Source organism: Oculina patagonica, chromosome 8 (genome assembly GCF_052425735.1).
Source record: "Oculina patagonica isolate OP01 chromosome 8, crgOcupat, whole genome shotgun sequence".
NCBI classification, from domain to species: Eukaryota; Metazoa; Cnidaria; class Anthozoa; order Scleractinia; family Oculinidae; genus Oculina; species Oculina patagonica.
This window is the reverse complement of record NC_135765.1, coordinates 15640990-15666774: the sequence shown is the minus strand read 5'-3', so window position 1 is coordinate 15666774 and position 25785 is coordinate 15640990. Positions and strand designations below refer to the sequence as shown.

The window sequence follows — 25785 nt, the reverse complement described above, 5'->3', positions numbered from 1 at the left end:
TTAGCTTACATTGATAATGGTGGTAATGCTTACAAACCTCATCAAAGCATAGTTAATAATATGCTAATAATTGCTAATGACAGCCAGTGCAGCGTAAAAGTGTTAATTTTGTTAGAACTGACCTCTTAAACTTAGAAAAAGGGATAGTGCAAAAATACAGAATAACATTAAAACGCATGAAGAAACAAGATTCATTGCAATCACCACAGCACTCAAACTTGCCATACCTATTTTGTTTTATTGTTTCACATTTTTCACGCCACAATTCATATTGTTTTAGGTTGAACATACAAACAGTGTTCACCCCAGAGAAGTTTCTTTGGAGGTCAGATTGGCTTAATTTTTTTCCATTGTTTTGTTGTTTTGCAAGTATCATTATTAGATTTATTTTTGTTTCTGTTATATGTAACATGTTTTGTATGAGTCTTAACAATAACCTTTTGTGCACTTCCTTTATTTTATTTTGAACATAAAGTTAAGGAAAATAGCAGTTACAGTTAGTGTTAGAGTAGAGCAGTATGTACATGAGCTTTATTTAAGTGTCTAAATATTAAGCTTGTGGAAGCTGATTAGGGACACTAAAATATTAAAAACTATAAAATATTCGCAAATATAGTAAGATAAAACTGGTCATAAAATAGTAAATAGAAGGAAAGTAAAATAGTCAATATTAAAATAAAATTGAAGGTCACATCACTTTCCATTACTTTGTTATCCATACACTTTGGCCTCAAAGCCTGATGAAGTTGACAACATATTCTTAACAGAAGCTTGTGTACCTTTTAACAAGCAATCCGAGCCAATATTTAAGGACAAAATTGAAAGGCTGTAGGCAAGATCACTTTATGTAAGGTCACTGTTTACATCAAAATCAGAAAAACTAAAAGGCATGTGAAAAAACACCAAGCAAATCTGAGCAAATGAAACTAGCCCCCTAGCTCTTTGCCATGCAATGCTTAAGTTAAATACCTGGTATTTGTTTTGTGGATCTGATAATACTACCGTAAATGATTGATTGATCACGGCGCTTATTTCATTTCGATGCAGTGCTTATTTGAAAGTGGCGCCTATTTCAACTACTGGTATAAAACACTGAGGAAAATTTAGAGAGAATTAAGTGAGGCGCATACCAGGTACATGTATGCACAATTTAATTATTTCGAATGAACACAGTTTCACAGTCTCTTTTGTATTTTCTGTAAAGGTGTGGCACTTTCGAGTAGCGGCGCTAAATCGATCATTTACGGTACTTGGCATAAATCTTTGTTGATAAAATATACACTGTCTACATCTTAGGTCAGTCAACGTAAACTCTATTGTTGTGAATATAGATTTTTAGTTCTAATAACAGGGTTTTTTAACTTCTTATTTCAGATTCATCAGAGTCTTCCTCTGGAGTTCTGGGACCCGCGCTGTTTATATTTGGCAGTGTAGCCATAGGCTTGATTGCAGCAAAAATGAGATGACATAGATAACAAATTAAGAAAAAACAATAAATGATTTAGTATTAAATTATTATGAAATTATTTCTATCAAGATTACAAGTGTATATCAGGGTTTTATCATATGCATGTGATATTTTTTGTTGAATTCAATCGTGGCAAGTTTTTGATAGAGGGTCTATTATCCTCTGGCAGTTGAAGCCAATTTTGAGTGTCAGTTTGCGGGTACATTCCTTTTAATCTGGTGTTTTATGGTCAAGAAATTATGGCAGTTTTGGTCTTTAGGAGAAAACAGAAGCTTTTTGTGGTCTAGGAGGAACAAATTATGGTGGTTTGCAGAATAAATGCCCCCTATAATAGACCCTAGCCTCTTGGTATAATTTTGGTTTAGGATTCTGAGCCTTATCTACCACAACTTGTGTTGAACAACTACAAAGATCATGTTAGGAGACTGCTTTCCACTCAGTGTTATCTGTGCTCCTAGAGTGCAGTTTTCACAGTTTTTATGTTGTTAAATGATTCACTCCTGTTAAATGATTCACTCCTAAAGTTTGACTTTGGTCAATTGACTTTTTTTTCATTTTTATGTGTCACGTGGCACGAAAAATTCCAAGCACCGGTACTTGTTTTCTGCCATTTTTATGCATGAGACTTTCAACTGAAGAATTTAGCAAGAAACAATGACATTCTTTTAAATTTTTGGTATAACCTTTCTTCTGAACACAAGTTATTTCATGTGATACATGTATGTAAATGACAGTATTTTTTTACTCTGTGAAAATATAACACATGCTCACATTGGAAACAACATTAAATGAACGATAACTCAAACTGTCTACTGGCATTTTATGTCAATGAAACTGAAGTATCAATTTATTTACACCTTTCTTAATTACAGCAACAATGAGGATTCTCCCTACATAAAATACCTTTGACTTCGACACTTATATACAACAGACACGCCCTCACACCTTTTTACATCTGCACACAATAGACACGGTGTCACACCCTAGCAGAGAAAACTGCCCGGGAATCCCCTTTTTAACAGAGATATTGAAATAATAGGAATTTGTTAATACGGTTAACAACTGGCCATTTTCAAGGTGGACCATTTTGCTCATTAACAGATTTCTATCGTTAAATATTCAGAGGGGATTTTCTCTGCGTGTAAAACACTTGTGACGTCGACACTTGTACACAATAGACAGGGAGCCACAACCCTTAAAACGCGCGCACAATTGTCCGGGAAATCCCCCGTTAAACGGAGATATTAACGCATGAATATTAAAACAAAAGGAATTTGTTAATGAGTTAAAAACAGCCCAAACTAGCCATTTTCAAGGTGGACCATTTTGTTCATTAACAGATTTCTATTGTTTGAATATTCAGAGAGGATTTTCTCTGCGTGTAAATTACTTGTGACTTCGACACTTACACACATTAAACAGGAAGCCACACCCTTTCAAACGCGCACACGATTGTCTTAGAAGTCACCCTTTTCACCGAGATATTTACACATGAATATTGAAACAATATGAATTTCTTAATGAGTTAGAAACAGCCTAAACTGGCCAGTTTCAAGGTGGACCATTTTGTTCATAAACAGATTTCTGTTGTTTGAATATTCAGAAGGGATTTACTCTGCGTGTAAAACACTTGTGACTCCGACACTTGCTCACAAAAGACATGGAGCCACACCCTTTCAAACGCGCACACGATTGTTTGGAAAATCCCCCTTTCACGGAGTTATTCACGCATGAATATTGAAACAATAGGAATTTGTCAATGAGTTATAAACAGTCCAAACTGGCTACTTTTAAAGTAGACCATTTTGTTCATTAACAGATTTCTATTTGAATATTCAGAGGGGATTTTCTCTGTGTGTAAAACACTTGTGACTTCGACACTTGCACACAATAGCCATGGAGCCACATTCTTTTAAGGAGGCTCGATGTTTTTTTTAGCCGAAGGGTGGTTGTTTTGAAAATTAAAATTACCTAGGAATCCAATGTTCGATTTTTGCGTCACTTAGTCACAACGGTTACCAAAGCAACGATTGACGTTTTCTTTTGTTTTTAAACAAGCTTGATTTTCTCGAAATCTAGATTGACTCTTGGTGTTTATTTTTTGATATGTTAAAGTTTAGTACATTGACTAACTGTTGACAAAGTTTTAGAAAAATCTGTAAGAGCGTTTTCAAGTAAATCAAGAATGAAATTTTCAGACAAACACCGTTTTAAAATAAAATAGGCGGTTTAAAATTGTTTCGTATTATTTGAGCACAGTTACTCTCACTGAAATATAAATACTTACACCATCAAAGACCATTAACTAAAAGCGAAAGACTTTTTGCTTTAATTTGTTAAAATATATCGACTGCCGATTGTAAGAAATTATAAGAAAATACCATAAACTTCATTCTTGATTTACTCTAAAACGCTCTTACAGATTTTCCAAAAATTTTGTGTACAGGTAGTAAATCTACTATACTTGAACATACCGAAAAATGAATGCCAAGAGTCAATCTAGATTTCGAGAAAATCAAGCTTGTTTGAGGACAAAAGAAAACGTCAATGGTTGCTATGGTAACCTTTGGGACAAAGTGACGGGTAAAAAAAATAAAATTTGGTCATATTTGATCATTATGATGTATTTTGGCAAAAATCGAAAATTGGCTTCCTAGGTAATTTTAATTTTCAAAGCAACCACCCTTCGGCTAAAAAAACTACATCGAGCCTCCTTAAACGCGATCACAACTGTCTGGGAAATCCCCCTTTCACGGAGATATTCGCGCATGAATATTGAAACAATTGGCATTTGTAAATGAGTTAAAAACAGTCCAAACGAGCAAGATGGACCATTTTGTTCATTAACAGATTTCTATTGTTTGAATATTCAGAGAGATTTTTCTCTACGTGTAAAACACTTGTGACTTCGACACTTGCACACAAAAGACATGGAGCCAAACCCTTTCAAACGCGCGCACAATTGTCTGGGAAATCGCTCTTTGCACGGAGAAATATACGCATGAATATTGAAACAACAGGAATTTGTACATGAGTTTAAAGCAGCTCAAACTTGCCATTTTCATTTGACCATTTTGCTCATAAACAGTTTTCTATTGTTTTTATTTTCAGAGGGGATTTACTCTGCGTGTAAAACACTTGTGACTCCGACACTTGCACACAATAGACATGGAGCCACACCCTTTCAAACGCGCACACGATTGTTTGGAAAATCCCCCTTTTCACGGAGATATTTACGCATGAATATTGAAACAATAGGAATTTGTTAATGACTCAGAAATAACCCAGACTAGGCCATTTTCCCAGGGGGGGGGCACTCAAAAAAGTTTTATACGGGGAGGCTCCGCCCCGAGCTCTGACCCCTTACCCTTTTATATACCATTTTTGACAGAAATTGTACCCCTTTCGTATACCTTTTACTGAAAAAGGGTACCCCTTTCATATACCTAAAAGATATGGCATAGACTTAGAACAGGACGTTTTCTTGTCATTTTCACGTAGCGCTTAATACATTAAAATAATACAGCCGTAAATTGCGTCTGTTCGAAATATTTTAATTAAAGGCCCTTTTAAATACCTAAATGACAGATTTCCATACCCTTTCGTATACCAAAACTTGTAAAATCCCTGCCCTTTCATATACCTTGAGCCTGAAAAAGGTACCCCTTTCGGGCGGAGCCTCCCCCCGGGACCATTTTAAAGTTGGACCATTTTGCTCATTAACAGATTTCTATTGTTTGAATATTCTGAGGGGATTTTCTCTGTGTAAAACACTTGTGACTTCGACACAATAGACGTGGAGCCATACGTATACTGTTACGGGAGAATTTTCCATGTTTCAGTCATTTCTGTGTTTATCCTTATTCAGTATTTTAAAACCATTCAAAAACCAACAGTAGTTCATGTCCAAGTAGAAATTCATGTTTGTCGTGTGTTTGGAAATTGTACAGCTGTACATCTGCAGTTTTTTTACAACCACAGTCAATTTAGTACATAAACATTGCACTAATTCGTTCTTTTAAGTTTTCCGTTCATAATTAAAAGTTCCTGGTTTTATATTAGTTTCCACGGAAGCTCGCCAGCTGAACTTATTTTCCTTAATGAAGTTAGATTGCTTTTTATTCAAGGGTTGCTCTTAGTTAGTTAGCTGAGCAAACCAATTCCAGAAATCTTAATAAGCTTTTCATTTTTAATTTCCTATGCTTGCTTTACCTTAATTTAAGTTCGCTATTTCTAATTTCAAAGTTGTGATTTTTAATCTAAGTTCTCGTTTTTAATTTTGTAAACTTCCTACTGTTGTTATAAGTTAACTCTTGTAATTTCGATCGTTTCCGCATTTTATTGAATTGTATTCAAAGCATTGTTAGTATTGTAAACACCTTATTTGAAGCAACGATATATAAGGAGCTACGTTGTAAAAGTTTCTTTGATTACATCGGTGATTACATCGACGGTGTGATTAGTACATCGATGATTACATGCTACATACGAATAAACTACTGTTGGACCCAAGTTCTGTCTCAGCCTTACGTCTGTAGTTCTGAAGTTCCTTGAAGTTAGATCGCCGTGTACCTTGAAGCTTGTTGACGAGGCTTCGTTCCGCAGCAAGTGAGTGCTCTACCGAGTTAAGTTCCCCCATATTTCAGTGGTATTTGAGTCATATCTCAGCCAGATTTCAGCGTAGCTACAGCGCACTTCTCTCTCAGTTCAAAGTCAGTTTTAACTCAACAAGCAAGGAAAAACTTATCGTTACAATACTCTTTCAAACGCGCACACGACCGTCTGGGAAATCCCCTTCTCCGCGGAGATATTTACGGATGAATATTAGAACAATAGGAATTTGTTAATTAGCTCAAGCTAAAAACTACCCAACTGGTCATTTTTAAGGTGAACCATTTTGCTTATTAACATATTTTTTTTTTTTTAATATTTACAAAAGGTGTGCAGTAGACTGACAGGAAGGGCTGCAACTGCAATTCACTGGCACCCAGCCTCTTTCCCCCTGAGGGCCTCTGGCTAGCCCAGACCATGGAGTCTTGGAGATGTGTAGTGTGACCATTGCATTCAGATGGTTTATTAGCCCAGGGAGGTGGGTGGAGTGCCTTGCCACACCCATGTCACAGCTAAGCTGTCACAGGGTTCAGGCAGCAGGATTCAGCTGCTCAAAAAATGAGAGCAATACCATGCCATTGGTGTGACTGGCAAAGTCTGTTGAAAGTGAACCAAACCTGACTATGCCCACCCCTTTAGCAAGCCAGCCATGCAATGCCTGCCCCTGGGCTTCCTTGGGCTGTTAGGTCTTTGACTCAGCTTTGACTCAGCACTTGCTTGAGGGCCGACGTTAAAGCACGTGCCGCAACTGTAGTTGAAGGAGGGGGGGGAATTAGTTCAATCGGACTACGTCTTTTTCGGATCAGAGGTCTTCTTTATTGTTGAAGTCTTAGGGCCTGTTTACATGGAAGGCGGGTGCCCCGGCTAACCGAGTTACCCGGCTAACCGAGCTACCCTGGGCGAGCCAACTTTTCATACGTTTCTTAAGAAAACGTACTGAAGCCTTTACATGCTAGAAGGGTAACCCGCCTTGCCGGGGCACTCGGTCTACTTGCCCGGGGCACCCTTCTAGGCGGGACAGCTTTTTGCCATGTAAACGGTTATGACCGAGCTATCCCGGCTTGCCGGGATAGGTTTTCGCGCGTGTTTTTGAACTAAATTTGAAGTAAATGGCATAAAATGTATATATTCTGGACCCAAACAGTGCTATTTGATCAAAATTAGTTTTATCGGTCGGCTGGAAAATATTTCTTTGAGCAACAGCTAATTAATTCGAAATTTTCGTTGGAATGATTATCCTAATTCACGACACAAAAATTTAATTTCAATTTGACAGCCAAATACTGTTGAATTTCGATTTAATTTCGCCAAAAATGAACGCAGTAAATTTCTGAGAACTTGCACATCAAATTAAAATAGGTTTGAAGAGGAAAAGCCTTGATTATTCAGTAAAAAGTCATATTTTTCTTCAACCATTTGGAGCTACAATGTTTTCCCACACCGTGTCACGCTTCAATGACGCTGTCTCATCTCGGGTAGAAGGGCTGTGAATTCTACATGTAAAGGCGGGCTAGGTTTTATCCCTTCTAGCCGGGTAACTCTGTTAGCCGGGGCACCCTCCCTCCATGTAAACAGGCCCTTATACTCAGTCAACTCGTTAATTTACATCAAAACTACGCTCGTACTACGTCCATACAGCGCTGTGATTGGTCAATAGGAACATTCTTTTAAAATTTGCAAAAACTATAGAAATAGTGGTGTCTTTGATAGTTGAAAACGTGCTTCGTATCCAGAGTAAAAAATTAGGTGATTAGTCACCAAACTGAACCGAAGGTTGAACTTTCGCCCAACTCAAACTATCTTAAAAACCTATCCCGAAATCAGAATGTTTGGTACCAATCACTACATACAGTAGCTAAACAGAATGCCAACGAAATGATTGTGATCCGAATTTTTTTCAAGCAGCACAAAAGAATTTAAAACTATATAGTGAGACTAAGGGCCTCTTCATATGATCCCGGTTGACCGGGCTGGCCCAGTTACCGAGATCTCGGCTCACTCCTATTTTCTTTGTAAAATTTTTGATGTGTTCATATGAGAAGGCGGGCCAGCCCGGTTACCGATATCTCGGTTTCTGCAAACGAGATATCGGCAACCGGGAAGAAAATTTCCTCATATGAACACTCCAGCCCGGCCGCCGGGACGCAACTGTTTTTGAAAAAATAGCTTTCCTTTCGTAACTGGGCGGTCAAAATGGCATAATTTTGCCTTGTATCTATTTCCACTTTAGAAATATGCGAATTAGCTTTATCAGTAAAGCTACAAGGGTCGATAAAGCTACGATAGTCGCAAAAAGATGCAACTTTATGTGTCGCAATTTTGGTTTCGTTTCTTGAATTTTATCCCCGTCAACCGGGCTAAAATTTTCCATATGAACAGACGTCAAAATCTGTCCTGGTAACCGAGACAGCCCGTTAACCGGGCTCATGTGAAGAGGCCCTAAGTAAATATTTCCACGTAAATAAGTAAACCTTAATAAAAGTGTTCCATTGTTCGTTTACTTCGGAAACTAACGTTTCCGCAGTTCTTTTGAAATACACGGCCAACGTACTCACTTAAGAAGGTTTACGTCCAACGCAATTAACTAAGATCACATATCTTATCTCAACATGTTTCTTTTAACTTAATTCACTCTAAGCATAGCTAAAAGCAAATCAAAAACACTAATATCTTGCCAATCTAATATCACTGCTATAAGCACTGAAAACACTTTTAGCTATCGTAGTAACCCGAAAGATTAACAAACGATGTTAACGACAAACGAAAGTTAATTACTTCGGCTAAACTCAAGTGGCGGTTTATTATGAAAGTCATTCCGTTAGTGAACAATGCATTGTACAGAATATTTCCTGGAAGTATAGAAAACAACTGTGGGAAAGTTCGGTAAAAGTTAATTGACTGAGTAAAAGGTTTAGAGTGGCAGGATGTCTTTGTTTGGGACACTTTCTGTGCCTCGGAAGGTTGAATTGCCTACGTAATTGTTTTGCTTTCAGCAAGTCACATGCCAAAATCTAAGCGTTTTGTCAACAGTCAATCCTCTGTCAAAGCTAACATTCCAACACCGCCCAAAGCGCCAAAAACGGAAGCCATAGCGGTACCTACCCCAGGAATCGCAGCAGCTCCCGCAGTGATGGCTAGGGGAACCACTGTTTTGACCGCCTTCCATACTAGTTTCCCAACGCATGTAAATGCCTTCTTGACACCATTCCAAAGATAATGCCTAAACGGTTGACGCGTGCATTTCCCGGTAATATTGCCGTAATTATCCTCGGTGAAGTAGAATTCCCAGTCTCCATCTCCAGCCTTGACTACAAACGCGCTTCTCGGCACATTGAGAATGAAGGAGGCGTTAGACAGATCGGCCCCATCATTCGAAGCATCTGGAACAAACGTGATGGCAGCTTGCAAAAATCTCAAGGTCATCGCTTTTTCGTAGTTCAGACTGCTCCAATTCCCTGCGTTTCCGCATTTGTTAATGATCAGCCGTCCCAGAGTACAACCATTAATATAAGTAACATAAAATGTTTGGTCATAACCCTTCAAACAACAAAAAAAAAGTGTATATCAGTTGTTTGCCAAGGTGTTTAATAGCTACGTATATATACCCTATAGTAATTTTGAACGTTTAAAGCGAATAACCATAGGAAGATTTTACAGTCAAACTGGATGTTCTTTTGATGGGAACTCTGTAATGTCGGGGCACAATGACCCCATGGGAAACAAAACTTACTGTTTCCCGTGGAACAGACAATAAGTGTTTTGTTACACCCCCAAATGAAACATCAACGCTTTGCTGGCCAACAGGTAGGGTTGAACGAGGAAGGTTTATATTTTCATTTCGTGCTAGCCCTTGACTTCCAGTAATGCGGATCTTGGCCAACAGGAAGGGTGGAAAATGTTTGCGATTCGACTCGATTCGAGACGATTCGTCTGCCTTGATGTCGAGAATTCGTCATACCGGATGTCGATTTCCGCGAGACTTTGAAAACTAACCGCGACTTGGCCAACAGGGAGGGTTGGTCCCACGACTTGACTTTCGTTAATGCAAATCGACTCCGTCTTGACGTATCGACTTCCGTTGAGTCAGGTCGACATCAAGGCAAACGAATCGATCGAATCGACAACATTTTCAACCCTCCCTGTTGGTCAAGATGCTGTTAGTTTTCTCTAAGTCTCGCGCAATGGACTTCCGGTATGTTGGGTCGACATCAAGATAAACGAATCGTCTCGAATCGAGTCGAAACGAGAACATTTTTTAACCCTCCTTGTTGGCCAAGATGCTGTTAGTTTTACAGTCTAACGTACATCGACTTCCGGTATGTCGGGTTGACACCAAGGCAGGCGAATCGTCTTGAATCGACAACGTTTCCAGCCCTCCGTTTCGGCCAAGTTGACTTCAGGTGATGCGGATCGACGCCGTGCGAATCGTGTCGAATCGTCAATCACTCTTGACGAATCGATCCAATGTGCTGGCACGTTTTGAAAACGAGGAAAGTTTACACTATCATTTTGTGCTAGCCCTTGACTTCCTTTAAAGCGGATGGACGCCGTGCGAATCGTGTCGAATCGTCAAGTACTCTTGACGAATCGACCCAGTTTGGGTGTATTGGACATGGATGACAAGGAACTGTCAAGATAAATGGATTGAACGCTAAACGATTTAAGGCTGAAGGCTGCATGGTAAACGATGAGCGCTAATTATTATTCAACCCCGCGAAAGATATAGGAAAGCCAGGAAACGAAACACGAAAGAGAAGCTTTCTCTCCGCTGTCTTTTTCCCTTTCATGCCCTTTAATTAATGCACAGATTCTCCCTACCTTCGCTACTCGTTGTCTTCCAAATAAATTTCCCATCACTGGTTGTAGAAAAAGAAAACGCTTATGGAAAGACGATTTCGGGCTGTTGCTAGACTAGCTGGCAATTTTAGAATGTTCTTGGTGCAGACAAACAGTCCCTTTGTTCAGTAGTTTTCAGTTTCGATGGGGGTTTTCCCTTCTCTATTGTTCAACGACCGTACGGTCACGGACTAAAGGGACACTCAACCCCAGAAATTTTTTAAAAAGTGCTTTGTTGAAACAAATGTTTTGAGTTTTCGTTGTTCCGTTTTCCCAAATCGTTTGGGCTCTCTTAATAGGATATTCGGATTTTTTTAGCTGAATATAAAGGTGCATAATTTTTTAGGAAAAGAAATCTTATTACCCCAATTTTAGAGCTGTGGTATGTGGTTGCCTTTCCGGAAATCTTAGCAGACGTTTATTCATACTCAAAATTACACATTTTTACATCTCCGAAAACAACAGGCGTCATATTTCTTATCACTAAAGTTCGAGGTGACTTTGCGCTAAACAGAATCTAGGGGGATAACGGGCCTTCCGAGCAGACTGATATTTAATTTACCGCATACCATTATATAATCGATATTTATTGCCAGTCTGTAGGTTATTTATAGTTAATCTATATGTTATACGAAGCTACTAATGGGAATGAGCGGATTAACTTATCTGCTATCTTGCACACAACAAATAGTGTGAAACCATTGGCTAGTCGATGAATTTGAAACATTGCTGTTCTGTGTGCAACTGGCAATTTTAGGGGGAACCGTTCCCAGCTTGTAGATGTGCCACAATGGATCGTGCAATTTTCCCGTCCTTTTTAACGCTTCTCGTTGCACGATCTTTGTGGTTACGAAGGAAGACGAAGGAAGACTAGGAACAACATTTTTTTCTTGGTTGAATCTGAGCGTAATATGACCATGAGAATGAGGCAAAACTATCGTGGACCAAACTGACCGGTTTTTGAAACCTGTTGACCTAAAGCACCTTCTACGCATGCCCTTTTGATCTATCTGCTGACTGAGTACTCTACAGAAACCCTGTAATTTATTAACTGTTATGTTATTAATTTTAGGTTAAATTCCTAGTTTCGTATATGTTAGATTTTATTTTTTTAAACAACAGTTTTTTTTAAACCGGTTGTCCCGAAGCACTCTGTTCACCTGCCTGTTAGATTTATCTTCTTGACAAAGCGTATCATTGTGTCACATGTGACATACAACAAAGTGTTTTGGTCGCTCTGTCGAAATGACGTAAAAGGTGACTGCTAGCAGGGAACTGCTGCTATAATAAAAATATATTTTTTTTAGACAAAGTTTTTCTTGGACAGTGCAGTTTCTTCCACAAGGCATGAAACAGAACTGTTACCGCTGTGACAGCATTCCCATGCCTTTCGCCCTCTTTCTATCTGCTCCCACTTTACGATTATGATTGGCTCTGGTTCCTTTATTTCGCTCATTAAACGCTCTGTTTCTCTGTTCTCCAGCACTAGCACCCCTGCCACGCCCCTTGGGTCCTCCTTTCTGCCCCTCTTTGGCAGCTTCACCCTCCTTCACATCTTTCTTCGGTCCGCGCTGTCTTCGATTGATAAGAGCTTTGTCTATTTCTGGTTCCTCTGCTTTCTCTTTGCTTTCTTCAATTGAACTGTCTTCTTCGCTGTCTGACTCGTCTTCTGATGGTACTGGTGATCCACCCAGAACTCGTGGAATAGTAAATGGTCTATGAAAGATAAACGAACACTTTTTTAATTCATTTCTTACGTAATGTTTGTCAGTGGCCCTTTAGGTTGAAGGACTAAACTGAACAATTTACTGTCTTATTTAGATTGACAAGTGTTGTGTTCTATAGGACCCAATCAGGTTGGTTGGTTCATTCTATCAGGAAAAACGTTTTCTGTTGACAAGAATTTCAAAAAGTGAAACAAAAAACATTATTTAAAAAGTCGGTGAAGATTTAGCAAATTAAACCATACAATTGATACTAACTTTCTGATTTAGTTTTATTGTCTTCAGGTTGATGCTCTTACTGATTGGTCGATTGTATTCAGAGGCCAAAGTCGTGTGATTATTGTCTCATCATGAGAACAATACTCTGCGCACAAAAAATCATTGTCTTTTCAAGGACCAATTCAAAATGGAAGTCAAAATTCAAGGGCTTTTCAAGGCTGTATGTACTTTGAATAAGTTGCACATAAGTTGTACAGTAAAGTACTCTGTCAAGAGAACGGGAACCATGGGTGACAGCCTTGTAAACTCATATAGAACAGGCCTTATTTTGTGCGGCTTAATCTTTACATCCCAACTATCACGTACCTTCGTACTGTCAGCTCATCTGCTGAGTCAGCATCTTGTGCACCCACATTCTGCGAGTCATATGTGTCATCATACTCATCATCATACAAGCTAGCAGTCCACGCATGTCTATTGAACACATCATACGCAGCATACCGCTCCTTCACTGATTCTGTGACGTCACTCTTATCAGTTAACAATGTCTTCAGATTTGCTCTGTCGCGACGTTTTCCTTTATGAACTTTTGTTACATCAACTTTGTTGCCTGAGAAAACATCAAATTCATCTTTGTCATAGACCGAGTGCCTTTCTTCAAACACAGTTGTCGTAGGCTGTTTTCTATTTTTTATCACCTCTTCTTTAGACAAGCTCCTGTTTGCATTTTGAAGTGAAGGTGGCAGGTTGTCTTCCAGTAGTAAGTTAATAACTTGTTCTACATCGTAGTTCAGTTCTTCCAAACACAGCATAACAAACCCGTCACCAAGTCCTGGCAGAAGATCTTGAATGTGGGTTACCATGGAGAATAACTCTACGTCATCAACTGTTTTGGATGTTGCTCCCTCATTCTGCAAAATAAATGTAAGATGAGCAGCGAAGCCCTGGGGGATCTCATATAAAAGTACCGGTAATGGGCTGATGAACCCTTGGGCTGACCATGGCTTGGTACCATTTAGGGTTTTACCATTTAAAATGACCAGTGTTAGACAACAGGGTTAAAGCGGTTTTCAGTTCAGTGTAAGTTGTAAAACCCAAACCAAAGTAATTAGTCTGGCTAATCACAAAAACACACACACACAATCCACTGAACCGATCGAAACTCAGAGCAAATACTCGTAGCCGGCTCAAAGCGCAAGAAAACGTGTGCAAGCGAGTCATGATTATTTTTTTTTACATCCAGTTGGATCAGAAAACGGCACTAGCTTTTTTGTCTTTCAAGTTACCTTATCTTCCACAAATCCATTAACATCTTGGACATGCTCTTCTGTCCATTTGTCCAAACGACCATTAACAGGATTAGCAACATCACTCCCATTAAAAGCAACTTTAGGATCACTTCCAGCTTGACTACCAGTTTTTCTTCGAGTTACACGGCAAGAAAATGCTTTTCTTGCACTGTCAACTGCAGCCAAAATATAATCCACCCTTGTTTCATCCACACTTGCTGTAGACTTCTGCATTCTGTTGAGGTCTTCTCTTATGCTGAATCTTGAGTCGTAACTACTCAGGAACCTGAATATTGAAATTAAACAAATGAATAAAATGTCAACTCCTGCCTTGCAAACACCTCACTATAAAGGTCTGGCTTAACTAGGAAACATTGTTGCAGAAACATTGTTCCTTGTCATGTTTCCTAGGTGGCTCATTTAGCAGGTAGCCGCAAGGAAAATGTTTTGCTGCCTGGGTGGCTAAACGAGGAAACAATGTTCAGAGCTGTTCCGGGAACAAATTGTCATGCATGTTTATGAACCAGTCAACATTGCTTCCACGGTGGCTAAACTGGGCAACGTATGTTTCAGAAGCAAAATTTGTGTTGGCTATCCTGGAAAACATTTGCCTCTGCAACAATCATTGGTTTCCTATTTTGGCCGGGCCTTAATGGACAGGAATAGTCTGAAGTCTAAACCAAATCTACAGAAGAGTTACATGTCCTGAAAATAACTTCTGTCATAAGAATAGCAAAGGGAGGGTCCTGGCTCCAGGTGTCTTTCATTATAGTAGTTGACTGCAGGTAGGAGCTAAATCTACTGGTGGGCGTTAAGACAGGATTTGAAAAGTGGGCATCCAAAATTTCTAGAGGGCCTAAGACTCCTCCTTCTTAGGAGGGTCTAAGGACTCAAATATTTAAACTAGTGGTAACCACAGGTTAGAAAGTGTGGGCCAAGATGCACTTAAGGAACCTTGTGTTTAAGATGTGGGTAATGGGCTGAGAAGGTATTGGGAAGAGAGTGCGTAATAGGCCATTTCCGAGTTAACCTTTGCCTCTGTTGCAAAATGAGTCTATGTGCGAAGCCATTCAAATGAAAATGAGTTTGATTTGCATGAAAATGGACCTGTAGATGAAATTCATTTTCATTTGAATGGTTTCATAGGTAGACTCGTTTTGAAACAGAGGCAAAGGGTAACTCGGAAATGGTCTATTTTAGATTGCAAAATACATTCATGTTATTCATGTTGAAGTTTTTGGGAAGTTTGCTATAAGTTGTCGTAACTGTGGTAGTTGTAGACTGTTCCAGGCTCTTGCACTTTTACATGGGAGTCTCTCCCCATCACCCCCAGGCAAAGTGTATGTTCAATAGTCACCTTTTCTCAGAAAGAATTGATGTTAGCACTTGCAAATAATCTTCAACACATGTTTGAGCTTGTTCATCACTGCTGTTGATTTCTCTATGACACAAAAAGAATCAACACCAGCACTGTTAAGTAAGAAAAAATAAAACCACGTACCGGTACATTCTAGCAACAAAAAATTGATTTCTGTTTGCCAACTAAACAAACCATCAGCAAGGCAGAATGCAGCCTATTGAGGAAATAAGTCCCTCTGCCTTGCATTAATGAGCCAGAATATTTCTGCACTAATGGGATTTCATATATCTCTCTAATTTTGAGAGAATGTATCTGGCCTTTCCAATGCCTGGACAACAAACACTATTTTTCTAGAAAATATTCACACTCCCCCAATATTGGTTTGACCCCCCCCCCCCCTCCCTTCTGCAAATTCCAGTTTAGCTTTATACTTTCTTTCAAAAATTTTGATGACCTACTCTACCTCTTCTCCCCTCAGAATTTCCAATGACCCTCCATGGAGAGGGTATGGGGAGGGTATGGGTATTTTTTGGAACCACACAATCAGAGAAAGAGTTTACATACATGTAGAACAAAAGATTTATACTCATCACAGGCAGGTAAAGTTTGTGTTCGGGCCTAGTTCCAACAGCAAACATTTGCACTGTGTCAACGTTATTGGTCCGATCACGAGTTCACAAACTCAGATTCTTTTGTCTTAAACTTGTGTTGTTATTGGTTGAAACACATGGGTGGTCCCTGTGGGTGTTGAAGTCATTCAACTGTAAGTGGGTGTCTGTAAAGCACTGTTTACCTGACTGTATTTCTTAATGGCCAGTTCCCTCTATGGCACATGCCTTCAGGGAATCATGGTAGTTGTATTCATCAAGCCATGCGCAAGACTTAGCAACGATGAATACAACTACCATGATTCCTTGCAGGTGTGCATCATAGAGGGAATCAGGCAATTGTAAAATACTCCTACCTGCTTTCTAAGGGTTCAACAAAACATGTATGGAGAATCACACGGCAAAGCTTTACGAGTGCCACCTTAACAAGCTTCCACTTGTCCTTCAATGTCTGTGATTCAACATCCGTCAGATATTGTCGCAAATATGGAGTGATCAGTTCATAGAAGCAAGCTATTCTTTGTACAAATCCTTGTCTGTGAAACGACTCACAAACTGGGGAATATGTACTCACAAAGGCCAGCAATGTCTCTGTTGTATCATTTAAATAAAGGACAATGTCCTCTAGTTGTTGAATGGTCAGTGACACCTTTGGGCCGTTTTTTGCATCACTAAGCTTTTGAGGAGTATTTGAAGTGTCCTCTGTTTTATGTTTAATTCCACATCTTGACAAGATATCATCTAATGTTTCATAAATTGTTGGAATTGTGGCATCAAGGTCACCATAATACCTGAAAAAAAAAACCGTTTTTGTCAAATTCATAAATAATGGATATGAATATCTGATCTTAATTAGCTCAGGTTTTTACGATTATATTTCTCTGTAGTTTTAGTATTGATAGAGAAAGAATGTGGAAGATCCAGTGGCCTAATGATTATTGCCCTGGAATCAGGATCAAGCAGTCTTGCTTCAAGCCCTGGCTGGATTTCCTTTGTGTTCTTAGGCAAGAAACTTGACTTTTAAAGTGCCTACTTTTATCCAAGGAATATTAATGAATCGTTGAAATTCGCATTACTGAAAAAACTATGACGTCATAAAGTTTTTGCGAGGTCATAACTTTAAAAATAATGCAAATTTTAACAAATCAATATAGTAACTATAGATTTTGCTTCTAAATGCAAGCTATCTGTGGTGTTGATTTCAACAGAGAAAAAATGTAAGGCGTGTTTTTAGGGTTTTTGTGTTCTGGTCACGTGACTTACCAAAATTAACATGGTCATGACTACCAAAATGAAGGCAACCTCCAATAGAACAAACATGGCCAAAAACTAAACCCAGGATACCAGAAAAGCCCAGGATATGATGGTTAGAAATCATCCATAGTAACCATTTTGTAGTTAAGGGTCACCCCCTTAAACTTTTTCAAAAAAAACAGGCACTACCACTCTGATAACTGCACATGACAGCCCAACTAAACTGATAAAATTGTAGGCTGTAGATTTGCTATCAAACAAAAAAGAGTAAAATAAAGAGTGCTCATTTATTAGTCTTACTTTGGTTGTTTGGAGAAAATATTTTCCAGCATTTTGTGCAGTAGTGGTGTGTTGGCACTGTTCTCCCCTCCATACAGGGCACAGATATCCATGATTTTTGGAATATCAAATAAAAAGTTCTCATAGAGAATATCTCCAAATGTGCTCAGTGTAAAGAAGTCCTCCTGCAAGGGAAAGAAATGCGAATATTATGATCAATTATTCTGTCTATAGTTACTACATGTATAGACAGAATAATTCAATGTGGCAAATTATTCTTAAAAGCTGTTGAAACACTGTAGAATCCATTGTACATTTACATGCATGCAGGCCATGTAAGACCAGTGATAACTAAAGCAGGTCTTTGAAGACTGCTAAGAGTTGTTTTTAGAGGTAGAAGTTTGGAGTAGAATCAACTGTATTACACAAGGTATTCTATTTTATTCTGTACAACATACAGTGTAACAGTCACAGGGTTGTCAGTGGATTTTTGAGTAGCAGGCTTCATCCAAAAAGTAGGGGGCTACGAAACACTCAGAACTTGATAACACACACTCAGAACTGACCTACTAATATTCGGAGTAGCAGACACAGTATTCGGAATAGCCAGTGAAATGCACCGGTTGCCAGCTAATTTTGACAACCTTGAATCATCAGACATAATTTACCTTGGATTCCTTGTGTGTTGACATTCTAAGATATGTCATGAACACTCTTTTGTGGACATTTTCATGGACAGCAGCTGATTCCGGTGGAAGAACTGATGATGCATCAAAGTTTCTGATAGGAAATAGACAAAATAACTGGAGTTATTAAAATAGCAATTTATAACAATTAAAATTTTTAATGGTGATTAATTATTTAATTTTTACTCTGATTTTATTCCAAGCTATCTTAGTTTATAGGAAATATATATGGAGACCAGAGGGTCAATGCCAACTGCATTGTACCAATCTACACCTTTATTGAACTATAATTATTGTAGACAGTAATTTATATTTTTACAATTTAGTCAGCAGACCACTTGCCCGGGCCCTAGCCTATTGGGAAAGCAATAATGAAAGTTACAGCTGTAGTTGCCCGTATGAAGAACTGCTTGCCCCAGACGACCAGTCAACGTTTTTTTTTTTAACTTTAATTGTTATCCCCTTTAGAGCATTTTACCTGGCTACCCTTAATACAAGTTAAATGCATATATTCACAGCCACCCATTTACACAGGAGAAGAGACAGGCACTTCAGGTGAGGTTAGAAATTGCAACAAGAGAGAAAGTGGCTGAAGCTCAAGCCTGGGCTTTTGGATCATGCATTTACAACGGTGGAATTTTACAAGCCTCAATATTTTTGTCAACTTGTCCAAAGGACAAATATTTCTAAATTTCATTTTCTTCTGGTCACACCCAGTCACAAATTTCATGCACTGATCTGAAGCCAGTAGGCTCAGGAGAAGATTACAAAAACTACCAAACATAGAATTGGGTCCCTCCCCCCCCCCCCCCCCAACAAGAACCGAGAAAAAAAGAGAAAAAAATGGGGGAGGGGGGGCGAGGTGACCGGATACCATAGAATTACAGTCAACTCTCGCCTTGTGGACATCCCGCTATTGCGAACACTCGCTATTACAGACAAAATGTAGATCCCCGGCAAAAGAGGTTTGACTGGAAATGACTCCCGCTAATGCGGACTTTCGCTATAACGGACACTTAACGACGCCCAGAGCGCATCCGACCATGACGAGAGTTGACTGTAAAAGAAATTAAATCTCTGATGCAGTCTTTACCTTGGTGAACCTCTGAGGTAAGAATCCAGACACTGCTGTAATGTCTCATCAAATATGACCTTCAGTGGGATTACAAAACATAATTCATTAGACCATTTTGATAGTTAAACAGGGGAATGGTTATGAAGCTTCACATAGTTTTTTGTTCTGTGTTTTTGTTCACTTTTTTGGTGTTGCACAAAACACAATAGGTGTTTACTTCTGTCTGAGCAGCTAATCAATAATATTGTTCTATTGGACACGTAAACTAAATCATCCAAAACCATTCGCAATTTACACCGTTAGTCCCAGACGAACACAACCTAAATGTGCCATGTGGTCCTTCAAAATATAACCGCATTATCACCTGGCACCAAAATCTGTTGTGTGGAAGACTCAGGAGCCATTTCAAGTCTTCATTGATGAATGCAATTCTCTCACTCCACTCTTCCACTCCACCATGATCCAGAGCAGCAGCTGATGAGAGCTGCACAGGGGGAGGGGTGTATGGAACAAACTGCACATCTTCAGCCCAGACGGGACTCTATTTAATAAAAAAAGATAAAATAAAACACCATAAATGTTACGGTTTGGAAATACAGTTTTTTACTATAATTATACGACCTAATATATAAATACTTAAAGGAAGCTACAAGTAAGACTTGTGTTACTTGCCAATTCTTGGATTTCTTCAACAATCTTTGTCACAGGGTTAACTATCGTTTTAACCCTTAAATCCAAAGGAACACCTTCAGGTTCTCTGTCTTTCTATATATAACAAAACACAACAATAAATGCCAGTTCAGTTTATTGCAAAAAGGATGCATCGGAGATCAACGTAGTCTGAAAAGCAGACAAAACAACAAAAAGATCTAGATGTTTTAAAAAATATATAAAAAATATTTTGATGTTTCAGTGAAAGTAACTTGTATTGTACAATCCTTTATAAAACATCGGAGTAAAACGGGCATTTTTGTCGCAAGGAAAAGAGGATCGAAAGCAAAGCTACGGTCTTGTGAAGTTTTTTCCGTCTTTTTAAAACATTAAGAATATCAGAAAGACACAATTTATGTCATAAATCCGACTCTTAACTTATTTGTGTATTGTTTGAACTCACCTTTTTCCTGGACATGTTAACGCTAGAACTACTAAAATCCAAATTCTTCAAGCAAACATTTATTAGCCGCAGATTTCGCACAAACCTTCGTCCGCCATGTTCGAATCCACAGTTTGTGTTGTCAGCAGTTTTCCTACAAGGGGGAAGCATTATTGGTGATTCATGCAATGCATTGACCCCCCTCGGGTATTTTATGTGTCTCACATGTGTGCTTCTTTCTCTTCCATTTTGCTGTGACTCGGAATCATGGTTGGTGAAGTTGTCTCCTTAAATTGTAGTATTTTAGGCGTCGTAAGAAGCGATTACACACGGGAATGTCAATATAAACTTGAATTATGAGTTCACAAAGACATTGACGCGCTCAGAATTGCTTTATGATGACATTTTCGTTTTCAAACAGCAAAAACCGCAGCACGTGAAATTACAGTAAAATACTCGGTTGATCTGTACATTTCCTCGAAGTCAGATAATGCTTAGATAACAATCCTCGCTAGGTATAAAAATCGATGTAACTCTTAACTGTACCCTTGTCTGCTGAAATTCTTATTCAATAACGAATTGACTTGCTGGTGAAGAAAATAAATACAAATTAGCTTTGAAGAATGGTGTAAAACTGCAAAGTTCCCCTAGTCAGTCACATGAATGCTAACAGTAATAGATTCAAAGCTGTTGAAGGTTTGGGTTTTGCTACAGAAAAGGAAAATTTGCAAAATGTATTTGTACTGAAAACCAGAATAGACTTTATTGGGTTTAGTGTGTGTGACTACACCTTTACCTTTGTATAAATCTCATACATTATCATCATCATCATCATCAACAACAACACAGTGCTACGAAACCAATAGCAGACCTCTCAAGTCTCACGGACTCACGATTTTTAGTTCAATCTCACGGTCTCACGACAAGACAAAAATCTCATGATAAACAGAGTCACAAGCTGTAAGGATACAATTTCTTGTATAATGTCATTTTTGGATTTCTAAGGCGATTGTCTTGCGCCAATTCTGTGTAAATCCGTAACCAACAAAGGTATTTCATTAGTTTGTTCGCTAGACACACAATCGATAACCATATATAGCAGACACAAGCCGTGAAAATAACGTTAGTTTTTGTATTGCTAAAGCAGGAAAAAACTTTTTTCCTCTTAATTAGCACCTGGTTTTAGTTATTTTTGTCCGTCAGTTAATTAGTCTCCCAGTTTTTACTCGAATCTCTCGACTTTTTGACCTTGATCTCCAGATTTCCGGTTCTTTGAGGTTGAGAGGTCTGCAATAGTGCAAGAATAATCTCACACTCGACACAAACATAACAAAGCTGCCATTTGGGAACACTTATAAGACTACTCACACCATATGTAAATCCTCAATTTAACAAATGAAGAAGCTAAAAACCAGGTACAACAGAACCCCATGTAAGTGAACACCTTTGAAACAAGAAAGCGTCCACTTGGAAAAGGTGTCTACCACGGGATGACTCCCTTAGCAGAGGGTTTCAACTGTATTATACTGCTACCAAACACAACAGAAATTTGAGAACACAAGAATTTGGAAAGCACAACCCATAGATGAGAGTTTAAAGTCTGGTCAAATAACCAGAGTGATTAAACACTATTATACCTGGCATCTCTATTATGTTTTATGAAAATGTAAATCCTCATGAATGTGTTAGAATGAAACTTGGCTTTCTTTGTTTTATGCCCTAAATTTGTGTTTTAGCCAACCAGTGTGTGTGGGGTGTCAGTGGTTAAGTTAGATATGAGTAACACTTCTGATCAAAGTTATTATTCAACAGCCTCCTAAGAAGGATACAAAGCAGACATCCTCAAAACCCAAAGACAAGCCATCTAGTGGTGGTGGAAAAGCCAAAAAGAAGGTCTAGTTGTTTTTCATTTCTTTTAATTACAATGGCAGTGGTGTATGAAATAATTCATATAAATTATTATGCAAGCTCCAGTTGAACATAGTGTAACTTGTCTTACCTTACAGCTGTACTTGATTTCTGGTGTCGATTTGTACTATTGTGTCATTTTTCAGGGCTGCAAATAATTTGTTTCACTTGAAAGGACATATGTCCTACGAAGACACCATCTTGGTCGGACAAAACAAAATTTTGGTCAGACCTCACCAAAAACAAAAGGTTGAATTTTATTAATTGTTGCCCTAAAATGACTAACGATCAAAAAATTGTCAGGACATCATGTACAACCACACTTGGGATTTCATCGGACATGAGCAAATTCTGGTCCGCCGATGACCCACTGTTATTTACAGCCCTGTTTTTGGAGGTTTTACTTGTTATGTTGTATTCTAACAATTTTGTTTTTCAAAGCTAAATTTCTGATTTTTTAGATTGTTACTTAGGAGATGTAGAAATTCAACCTATTTTAATTCCACAAAGTCCTCCCTCAAGTTTCCAATGCTCAACATTGTAACACAATACTGCTCAGACCAGAGGGTTTTGTACATGTATATCAGATAAATAATAATTATCCAAATACATTTTATTGTGATGTATGATTAATTGACCCCTTGTATCAAAAATCTGGGGTACCTGTGTACACAGTGAACTGATTCTTTAAGAAAAATTCGATGTTGATCACTGTTCAGGGTTCAGTTGTTACTGGAAGGTTTGACCGTACTGATGATCCTTTCTCTCTTTAACCCTACAGAAGTGGTCCAAGGGAAAAGTCCGCGACAAGCTAAACAACCTGGTTCTCTTCGACAAAGCCACTTATGACAAGCTTTACAAAGAGGTTCCCAGCTACAGGCTGATCACTCCCTCTGTTGTGTCTGAAAGGCTGAAGATCCGGGGTTCCCTGGCACGCCGTGGACTGCAGGAACTTCTCTCCAAGGGCCTGATCAAAGAGGTGTCGAAACACCACTCACAGCTGATTTATACCAGAGCCACAAAGGGCAGTGAAGGTGAAACTCCTGCCCAGTGATGTGAATAATGTGGAGTAAATAAATCAAGTTTCATATTGACACTTGTTTTGTTGTCTTTTCTCAATTGCCTGATTCGTTAGACAGTAATGGGTAATGCACCTATATGGTGCATTTTCCATATGTTCAAATAGGGGACAGCTATTATTAGAGTTGTGGCACAGCGTTACAGGGCTCGTACGGGTCCTGGAAAGTCCTGGAAAAAGACTACTGGTTTTGAAGTGACAACTAAATCCTCAGAACTAACATTATAAGAAATGTATTGGAGATAGTAAGGAGAAATAATATTGAGATCCTGGGAGTAAAAGGGTTACTGTGGATTTTGGTGTCTCGGAAAAATCAATCACTCTAACTCTGCGTCATAACTAGACTGAAAAAACTCTATTGCTAGTTGACCTCATTCAAATGCACTTTGCAGTTCTTGTCAGGGATGAGATGGGATGTCAGCATGTATGGCAGCCACTATATTAACAAGTGCATTCATGAACTCACCCCACCCTACCTGCCCAACCCAAATGTGACATGCCAGACCACAATGCTGGGGGTACACCCCCTACTCTTTTCATACAGTGAGCAAAGTTTCTTCTTGAGGCTCCTTGTCACTATTGGAGTTGTAGACAGAGTCATAGTTCAAGTCAAGAGTGCACACGGCCAAGTGAAATTTGAAAATCCCTAACCTTTGACAGAATCAGAGTTGGAAGAATCATAGCACTTCCTATTCCACTTATAACTGTTGCTTGTGATCCAGTTTAAACTAGATTGATGAAGTTGCAAGCAGAAGTGGAAGACAAACCAATCATGATGCTAGCTTTCATGTCCTCTGAACACTTTCTTTTTGCTTGCAACTTTGACATCTAGTTTTCACATGATCATAAGTGATGGAGTTAATAGCAGGATTGGAAACTCTGCTTTTGACTCTGTGGTTTGATTTTCACTAGATTGTAATGCTTTGTGCTTCTGATTAAGACTGTCCATAGTGAAAACCAGCCTTTAAAGCACAGCCAGCATGTAACCAGAGACCTAGTCGGTGATCTGGCTGGGATTCGAAACCATGACCTGCTTTGCAGTGTGGCACCCTACCATCTGGGCTAACCAAGTGATGGTCAATCCATTTTTCTCATGGGTTGAAAAGAAAGGGCAAGCTTCACACTTGGCTTGATTTCCCACTACTCTCTAAGTCCAATCTTTGTTTTAAAACAGCGCTCAGTATGTGAAGACAGGTAGGAGGGAGCGGGGTGAATAGGGGTATGCAAATCCTCTGATCCATGTTATTTTTTGGTGCCAAATCCATCAATCTGCCACTATTTTAGTTGAAATCCGAATCTGTGGCATAGTTTCACTGCAAGGGATAGTATACCATTCTCACTCATTCAGTTATGCCGCTCATTGTCTGGCGTAGGTAAGATATGGAAAAAGATTGTGGCCGAGACAATGAGCGACTGGGTGAGAAAGCACTGTAGCTGTACAAGTTTCGAAAAGTTTGTTGAAAATTCTCTTTAACGGATTTCATAGCAAACTTCAAGTTATATTAATTTAAAAATTTGCCACACAGGGTTCTTTTCAACCATGCATACCCCCCCCCCCCCCCCCCTTTTTTTTTATTTAATTTATTTAAATTAAAAAAAAAAAAATTCTTTTCCTCCCCACCCCCCCCCCAAAAAAATTTTAAAAAAGGGCTTATTGCGGGTTTTTACGGTAATATTTACCCCACTTATCCTCCCCTCCCTCTCTTGATACTTATGGGTATGGCAACTAGCCACTTAGGATTGTGGGCTCACTAGCCAAAGTTCTCTACAAAGTACAGGGTATCACAACCTCAAACAGGAAAATAGGGCCCCCAGCTCTAGGTCTCCAAGTCCAAGAGAAAGGCCTTGCATTTGGGTGCAGAACCCCCACCCAACCCCATGGAACTGTGAGAACTGTCTTCTTGAGGGCATAAGAAAATAAAAAGTTAAAAACTTTTTATACTCATGCAAGCCAGAAATCTCAAATTCCAATAATAAGGGCTTATCGCAAGCTACTAAGCTTACTGTAGGTTAATCAGAGTGTTATTTAGGCTCACCAGAATGGCCCACGTGACTTGCAAGCCAGAAATCCCAAATTTTTTTCAGTATATAAAGGCTAACAGGAAGCTACCTAAGCTAACTATAGGCATGCTATTTAGGCTAACCATTGTGTTATTCAGGCGAACCAGAATGGCTCGCACATTATCAAGACCCATAGTCAAACCTCTACAAATCAACACCTCTGGTAATTAAGAGACACACAATGTTTAAGGCAATTTATAGATCACCTTTTCCAGTGCACAGCTGACATTTCACAA

At 38.9% G+C, this 25785-nt stretch overlaps 4 protein-coding genes across 4 annotated transcripts in view; 2 read left to right on the top strand and 2 right to left on the bottom strand.

The window, feature by feature from the left end:
- LOC144663931 (glycerol kinase 3-like) overlaps nucleotides 1-2288 on the top strand; it is a 32579-nt gene extending 30291 nt beyond the window's left edge. The window contains exon 21 of the mRNA XM_078525025.1: nucleotides 1375-2288. Coding sequence (XP_078381151.1) covers nucleotides 1375-1466 — 92 coding nt within the window. The 3' untranslated portion in view covers nucleotides 1467-2288. The remainder of the gene's footprint in view (nucleotides 1-1374) is intronic.
- Nucleotides 2289-8011: 5723 nt separating this feature from the next.
- On the bottom strand, nucleotides 8012-11117 carry LOC144663957 (uncharacterized). Its single transcript, XM_078525058.1, has 2 exons — nucleotides 10898-11117; nucleotides 8012-9616 (listed from the first exon to the last, which is right to left on the bottom strand). Exons 1-2 carry the CDS (start codon nucleotides 10931-10933, stop codon nucleotides 9110-9112), a joined length of 543 nt encoding a protein of 180 aa, XP_078381184.1. The 5' UTR covers nucleotides 10934-11117; the 3' UTR covers nucleotides 8012-9109.
- Nucleotides 11118-11486: 369 nt separating this feature from the next.
- LOC144663923 (activating signal cointegrator 1 complex subunit 2-like) lies at nucleotides 11487-20709 on the bottom strand. Its single transcript, XM_078525017.1, has 11 exons — nucleotides 20524-20709; nucleotides 20082-20174; nucleotides 19774-19950; nucleotides 19428-19486; nucleotides 18317-18428; nucleotides 17670-17833; nucleotides 16472-16906; nucleotides 15505-15588; nucleotides 14145-14433; nucleotides 13225-13769; nucleotides 11487-12631 (listed from the first exon to the last, which is right to left on the bottom strand). The coding sequence occupies exons 1-11, from the start codon at nucleotides 20671-20673 to the stop codon at nucleotides 12277-12279; spliced, it is 2463 nt and encodes an 820-aa protein (XP_078381143.1). The 5' UTR covers nucleotides 20674-20709; the 3' UTR covers nucleotides 11487-12276.
- A 9-nt stretch (nucleotides 20710-20718) lies between these two features.
- On the top strand, nucleotides 20719-23506 carry LOC144663958 (small ribosomal subunit protein eS25-like). The gene is made up of 3 exons (XM_078525059.1): nucleotides 20719-20772; nucleotides 22315-22395; nucleotides 23192-23506. Exons 1-3 carry the CDS (start codon nucleotides 20770-20772, stop codon nucleotides 23462-23464), a joined length of 357 nt encoding a protein of 118 aa, XP_078381185.1. The 5' UTR covers nucleotides 20719-20769; the 3' UTR covers nucleotides 23465-23506.
- The last annotated feature ends 2279 nt before the right edge of the window (nucleotides 23507-25785 follow it).

Bases quoted from the DNA above. Each gene is read 5' to 3' on its own strand.
- LOC144663957 (XM_078525058.1), bottom strand. From the start codon at position 10,933: ATGGGAAATTTATTTGGAAGACAACGAGTAGCGAAG. The intron at 9,617-10,897 runs GTAGGGAGAATC...TGTTGTTTGAAG, and splicing joins GAAGACAACGAGTAGCGAAG to GGTTATGACCAAACATTTTA.
- LOC144663923 (XM_078525017.1), bottom strand. From the start codon at position 20,673: ATGCTTCCCCCTTGTAGGAAAACTGCTGACAACACAAACTGTGGATTC. The intron at 14,434-15,504 runs GTGACTATTGAA...TTCAATATTCAG, and splicing joins TCAATTCTTTCTGAGAAAAG to GTTCCTGAGTAGTTACGACT. The intron at 13,770-14,144 runs GTAACTTGAAAG...TTTATTTTGCAG, and splicing joins ATGGATTTGTGGAAGATAAG to AATGAGGGAGCAACATCCAA.
- LOC144663958 (XM_078525059.1), top strand. The intron at 22,396-23,191 runs GTCTAGTTGTTT...TTAACCCTACAG, and splicing joins GTGGAAAAGCCAAAAAGAAG to AAGTGGTCCAAGGGAAAAGT.